Here is a 7,154-nt window from a genome sequence, read left to right as displayed (position 1 = left end):
GTAGAGGACCCGAGTTCAGAGGATGAAAGAGACCACCCGCGGAGGGTGAGAAGGGAATTTTTTTTTTTATTTTTTGTAGGAGCATTGTATTTTGTTGTAAAAAAAGAAGCAATATTATAAAAAATGGTTTTGGAAAATGGCAGCAATACACAAATACATTTGTACCTTACTCAAATGGTCCAACTTTGAACCAGGAGAGAATATTTTCTGAAGAACTGGAGTGAATACCAAGACTCTAACAAGACATTTCATTCTCCCAGTCATCCTGTCATACACATGTCAATGTTAAGCTACCATATATTTCGGAGTATAAGCCGCAACTTTTTTCCTGAACATTGAACCATGCAGCTTATAGACCGGTGCGGCTTATCCATGGATTTTTTTCTTCAGCCACCATGGGACTCTTATGCTCCATTTGCTTCAACCACTCGATTCAAAAAAAAGAAAGGGAAAGAAAACAGAAAAAAGTGATCGCTTCCAGAGCCGACTGTTGCACCAGGAAGCAGCGATTTAAAGATAGTCAATGGCCAAAACCTCATAAAAGGGGATAAAGGAGACATTTTTCATGGTGGAATCTGGCTGATAAAAACTTTGGAGCTTAATCCAGGACCAGTTTGTGGATAAACGTCGAGTGAAGAGCCGCAGACTTTTTTTTTCTCATTGCACTCTCCGGGGAAGGAATCCCATGCAGTGACATATGCTGGAGGGGGAGGGCTTTCCCACCACAGCTTCAGAGCCAGCATTACCCTGAGAGGACAGCGACACAGAAAGCAACACTGAACAGATACCACTGTGTGACGCAGCTTTTCTCAGCTTGTTTAACTCTGATACTGAAGAGGAGGACTTCGATGTTTTCAGTGCGCCGGAGGACGATGAATGAGACATTTTGTTGGACCAGAAACTGTTAAAGAAAAATCCCAAAATAAGGTCAGTTAAATGAACTGTATTCCTCCGAAATTTAATTCCTAAAGGTTTGCTTTTTATGTTTTGATGTTGAATTCACTTTTTTGACGGCAAATTTGGGTGTACTGTTCTTTTTTTTTGGGGGGGGGTTGGTCTGGCTTATATGTTAATGTTCACGGATTTTTTTTAAATTATGGCGGGTGCGGCTTGTAGTCCGGTGCAGCTTATAGTCCAAAAAATACGGCACGTTTTGCAAAGAAACACTAAATATACACTCACCGGCCATTTTATTAGGTACATCTGGCCAACTGCTCATTAACACAAATGTCGAATGAGCCAATCACATGGTAGCAACTCAATGCATTTAGGCATGTAGACATGGCCAAGACGATCTGCTGCAGTTCAAACCGAGTATCAGAATGGGGAAGAAAGGTGATGTGAGTGCCTTTGAACGTGGCATGGTTGTTGGTGCCAGATGGGCTGGTCTAACACATTGTCACTCCCGACTTGTCACATATTGATGCATTTCCAAGGTTCTCTCTGCATCTTATTATGATGTGACGGGTACTCCTGTCGCATCAGTTTTTGATGCACCAGGCATTTCCGCGTTCCCTCAGCATCTAGGTTTGACGCATTGGGACGCAAAATATAGGGATCTTTGACTTGGGGTCCGTGGTTAATATTAGGGATCACGCTTCATGGTTAATTTTAAGTAGTGGGATCTAGGATAGGATGTTTAGGGCGAATATTAGGTAAGTTTAGGCTTTGGAATATGTAGTTGATTTGAATTTCCTACATTTTCCAAAAATGGTTAATTTTAGGAATCAGGGTTAATGGTTAATTTTAGGTACTAGTGTCAGGGACAGGATGTCTAGAGTGAATAAAGGTAAATTTAGGCTTTGGGATGGTGGTTTTTGTGCATTTTCTACACTTTCTGAAATTATGAAAATGGATTCTGCCCCATCTCGTCAAGAACTGACATGAGGGGGGTACCCGACGTGACAAAATCTGACACAGAGGGAACCTTGGAAAAGCATCAATATGTGACGACTTGGGAGTAAGAATGGGTTGGCTGGGCTGAGTATCTCAGAAATTGCATATCTACTGGGATTTTCACGCACAACCATTTCTAGGGTTTACAGAGAATGATCAAAAAAGAGAAAATATCCAGTGAGCAGCAGTTCTGTGGACACAAATGCCTTGTTGATGCCAGAGGTCAGAGGAGAATGGCCAGACTGGTTCGAAAGTAACTCAAATAACCACTCATTACAACTGAGGTATGCAGAAAAGCCTTTCTGAACGCACAAAACCTCAAACCATGAGGCAAATGGGCCACAGCAACAGAAGACCACACCAGGTGCCACTCCTGTCAGCGAAGAACAGGACACTGAGGCTATAATTCACACAGACTCAACAAAATTGGACAAAAGAAGATTAGAAAAACGTTGTCTGGTCTGATGAGTCTGAATTTCTGCTGCAACCTTTGGACGGTAAGGTCAGAATTTGGCATCAACAACATGAAAGCATGGATCCATCCTGCCTTGTATCAATGATTCAGGCTGGTGGTGGTACAATGGTGTGGGGATATTTTCCTGGCACACCTTGGGCCCATAAGTACCAATTGAGCATTGTGTCAGCACCACAGCCTACTTGAGTATTGTTGCTGACCATGTCCACCCCTTTATGACCACAGTGTACCATCTTCTGACCATGTCCACCCCTTTATGACCACAGTGTACCATCTTCTGATGGCTACTTCCAGCAGGATAACGCTCCATGTCATAAAGCACGAATCATCTCAGACTAGTTTCTTGAACATGACAATGAGTTCACTGTATATGAATGGCCTCCACAGTCACCAGATCTCAATCCAATAGAGCACCTTTCTTAACAAACATCTGTAATTTTTGTGTAGGAGTGTTTTTGTTTAGGTATTTTTTATGTCTATTGGCTGTACAACAAATTGCCCCTCGGGGATAATAAAGATTCTAAGATTCTCAGGGTGGTTCATCTCTCTAAGATTTTCTTCTAATAAAGAAGGAAAAAAATCTTATGATATTTGCTCTTATTTACAACAAAAAATTATATTAATTTCAAACTATTTGAAATTAAGTTTGATCCGCATTGCCGATAGTAAGCTGGACTCATTTCCAGTGAGAGTTGGACTATGCCAAGGTTGGCCTTTGTCCCTGATTCTGTTCATAACTTTTATGGACAAAATTTCTAGGTGCAGTCAAGGTGTTGAGGAAATCTGTTTTGGTGACCTTAGGATTGCATCTCTGCTTTTTGCGAATGATGTGGTCCTACTGGCTTCATCAGATCGTGATCTCCAGCTCTCATTGGAGAAGTTTGCAGCTGGGTATGAAGCAGCCGGGATGAGGATCAGTGCCTCCAAATATGAGACTATGGTCTTGAGCCGGAAAAGGGTAGGGTGCCTTCTCCGGGTTGGAGAAGAGGTCCTGCGCCAAGTGGAGGAGTTTAAAAAGATCCATGGTTAGTTGTAACATTAGACTTTATTTGATAAACATATTTGTTAACTGCAAAATAAATATTGTAAAAATACTGTAGGATGTTTAGTTTTTATATTTTTAAACTAAAAGTTTAAAAACATACTGTATTACATGGATGGGCTGTTTTATTTACACGCAAAGCATTCTCGGTAAATGATAACATGGATAGGTGCGAGGCTGCATCCACACTTACAGTTGTAGCCTGATTGTTTCTGCCTTCTCTCTGTCAATGCACTCTAGTTTCATTTAAGAGTCATTCGTCAGATATTGTCCAAGATTAACCTTCAGGGTGGATATAGCTCGCTCACACCAATGACCTATCCGCATCATCACTTATCCGGAATGCTTATCAAATGTTTATCAAATAAAGTCTAATGTTACAACTAATCATGGATCCCTTTAAGTCAGAGATTCTTAACCCATGGGCCGTGGCCCGCGCCATCTTGAGGGCCTCAAAAGAACAAGTTTTTAACTTTGGGCCACGGGACAGATTTTTAATAAGGTGCAATACAGTTTCTCACCACTAGTAGCAGTAGTGCGCCATTCAGTTGTTCAATAACTGTTTTAATATGTAGAAGAAAAACCTTCGAAACCTGTTGAGAATGGAAACATATTTCAAATGAAAAGTAGAAACAAAAATGAAAGTAACTCATCAAAAAACACCAAAGTTTGTCACTAATATGAAGTGCAGCTTCTGTTTTTACCATGCAATATTTTAAAAGTTCAAAACATTATCAAATACAGTTGCAGATACAACTGTATTTTAATTTGCACTTTAAATTAATTTTTATAGTTTATTTTTAAACATTTTGAATGTATTTTAAAGAATTTTAAACTTGTCAAAAAGTTGTTGTTACTGTTATTTTTGTCACTAATATGAAGAGCAGCTTCTGGATGCAAAAGTTTAAAAAGGCTTTATTTTCATTTGTACTTTATCAAATTTATTTGTAATTTTTTTAGTTGAAACATGTACATTAAACATTTTTAATTTATTTATTTAATGCTCACAATTGAATTTTATGCATTGTCTATTTTTGTTATTGTTTATGTTAAAGAATATATGTGCTGATAAGCCTGAGTGGTCTGTTGACTGACCTTTGTATTTGTTCAAATGATTGTTATGGGCAGGTTACAATATAAAATGTCTTGTTATTATTTGACAGGAGTTTTACTTTTAAACTGTATGTGTATTTAATTTAGTTATGTTTGTTACGATAGTTTAGTTATGATGTAAATACAATAAAATTAAACCAATATTTAGAATAATTATAATTTTGATCCATACATTGGTAATGTCTGACTGGGCCTCATGCCTCATTATGTTCAACAAATTGTGCCCCGAGGTCAAAAAGGTTTAGAACCCCTGCTTTAAGTATCTCGGGGTCTTGTTAGCGAATGAGGGAAGAATGGAGCGGGAGATTGACAGGCAGATTGGTGCTGCGTCTGCAGTGATTCAGGCACTGTACTGGTTTGTCGTGGTCTTCCGAGAGCTGAGCCAAAAGACACAGCTCTGCGTTTACCAATCGGTCTACGTTCCTACCCTCATCTATGATCACGCGCTTTGGGTAGTGACTGAAAGAATGAGATCATGGATAGAAGAGGCAGAAATGAGTTTCCTTTGCAGAGTGTCTGGGCTCTCCCTTAGAGATAGGGTGAGAAGCTCAGTCATCCGGGAGGGACTCAAGAGTAGAGCCGCTGCTCCTCCACATCGAGATGAGCCAGTTGAGGTGGTTCATCTGGTTAGGATGCCTGCAGGACGCCTCCCTGGTGAGGTGTTCCAGGCATGTCCCACTGGGAGGAGACCCAGAGGAAGACCCAGGACAAGCTGGAGCTACTATGTTTCTCAGCTGGCCTGGGAACGCCTTGGGATTCCCCCGGACGAGCTAGCCCAAGTGGCTGGGGTGAGGGAAGACGGGGTCTCTCTGCTTAGACTGCTGCCCCCGAGACCTGACCCCAGATAAGAGGAAGAAAACAGACGGATGGACTGAGAAGTAGTTAGTATTACAAGACAACAATAGATGTGCAGCTAATTGTTGCAGCCACGGACTGCAGACTGAGCTCCATGAAGGAGCTAGGTACAAATATGCAGGCTTTGTACCAGAAAGCATTTAGGCAGCTCCACATGGCTACCACAGGAGTTTCAAGGATTTATTAAACATGTAACACTTTATGGTATGTGGTATGGGTACGGTTTTGATTATGGAATGACATTATTATAATATGATATGAAGATCAAAAATGTTAATTTTGCTTATTACCCCCCCCCCCAATTCATAATGGTTAATAACTTAAAATTATGTAGATATGCATTCTCACAAACAAACACACACACACACACACACACACACACCCATCTGTATTCCTATTCTTTTTAGGACTTCATTCCATTTACTTCCATTCATTTCGGTAGCATAACAACCCTAGGCTCAACCATTACCAGTACAAGCCTAACCTGAAATCAGTTCACAAGTTAGTCTTAAACCTGACCCCAAATCCAAAATTAAGGATCTGTTATATTAAGACTGGGGTTTGATCCTCAAAAGGAAATCTGGTTCTGTGAGTCATTATGATAGAAAAAGTTCTACAAAATCAAAAACCAGATGCAGACACTGCTTTCATTGCAGAAGTTAATAATAAAATACAACCAAACAAGTTATACCTTCTTTTTTTAAATGAAAAACATTTGCTTTCAATAATGTGTAATTAAAGACAAAACAAAAACAACACAGCCTGTAGTGTTTACTTTTTTTCCAGTTGTCGATGTGGACCTTGACCTATATTTTATTTTCATTTTTGTTTATTTGTAATTTATTTTTTATGCAGCACAGTGGTTCAGTGGTTAGCACTGAGGACTTGGCATCAAGAAGGTCCTGTGTTCAATCCGCAGTTCGGACCTGGGGTTTTTCTGTGCAGAGTTTGCATGTTCTTCTCGTGCTTGTGTGTATTCTGGTTTAACCTACAGTCCAGAAACATATAAAATAAGTTGTCTCCAGGCCTCCTTTGCTAAATAGATCTGTGATCTCAATCGGATTTGCCAGGTTAAATAAAAGTTAATAAAATAAACATATCTATGTTTCATCTACTTATTTATCTACATTATTTATGTTTATTTGGGAAAAAAGATGTTTTGACCTAAAGTTCTGTCATGAGCTCAGTCAAAGAGGGTTAATATATCTGTGAGGAAAGTTGTTAAAAGGGAAAATAATGCAGAGACAGAATGAGAACATAAGAATGTAACTTAGGAAAGCAGCTAAAGTCTTTATTATAATTGTTTTATTATTGTATTTTCCAATGTGCTATTTTCAAACTAACAAAGCACGACACAAAGAAAAATGTTTTTAATATAAATCAGTTCAGGGAGAGAAAAGGAAACCTACCGCATGGAGTGGATTGCCCTGATCGATTGGCACCTTGAAGTCAGCCTGGAGCTCATCAAAGGCTGTTATCTGACAAAAGAGGAAGAAAAAAAGTGATGAATGATAAAATCAATAAAATGATGGAAGAGCAAAGAACTAAACTTCTTACTGCAGAGTAATATTATTGCTTCTAAAGGATGCATTGCAGCCGAGGGCTTTGCACAAAAATATTCATCTTCACTGTGAAGTGTGATGTCCTACATCATAATAACTGTTTGAATCTAAAGAACAAAAGACCAAAGCACAAACAACAAACATCTTATACTGAGTGATGTAAAGTGTTTGGACATAAAACCCAACCTAGGGCTAGGAAATAATATATATA

The 7,154-nt window shown here is 39.3% G+C and overlaps 1 protein-coding gene across 4 annotated transcripts in view; it reads right to left on the bottom strand.

Moving 5' to 3' along the window:
- The window catches only part of cnih3 (cornichon family AMPA receptor auxiliary protein 3), a 47,995-nt gene that overhangs the window by 38,171 nt on the left and 2,670 nt on the right, over window positions 1-7,154 (bottom strand). For all 4 annotated transcript variants that reach the window (XR_001311456.1, XM_014023033.1, XM_014023035.1 and 1 more), the window contains exon 2: window positions 6,791-6,859. Coding sequence is in view for 3 of the 4 variants with exons in the window: in XM_014023033.1 (XP_013878487.1) it covers window positions 6,791-6,859 (69 nt within the window). In the remaining variant the exon portion in view is untranslated. The remainder of the gene's footprint in view (window positions 1-6,790; window positions 6,860-7,154) is intronic.

Source organism: Austrofundulus limnaeus, unplaced genomic scaffold (assembly GCF_001266775.1).
Source record: "Austrofundulus limnaeus strain Quisiro unplaced genomic scaffold, Austrofundulus_limnaeus-1.0 Scaffold354, whole genome shotgun sequence".
In the NCBI taxonomy this organism is placed as follows: domain Eukaryota; kingdom Metazoa; phylum Chordata; class Actinopteri; order Cyprinodontiformes; family Rivulidae; genus Austrofundulus; species Austrofundulus limnaeus.
Note: the sequence above shows the minus strand (reverse complement) of the source record. Positions and strands in the feature narration are given on the sequence as shown.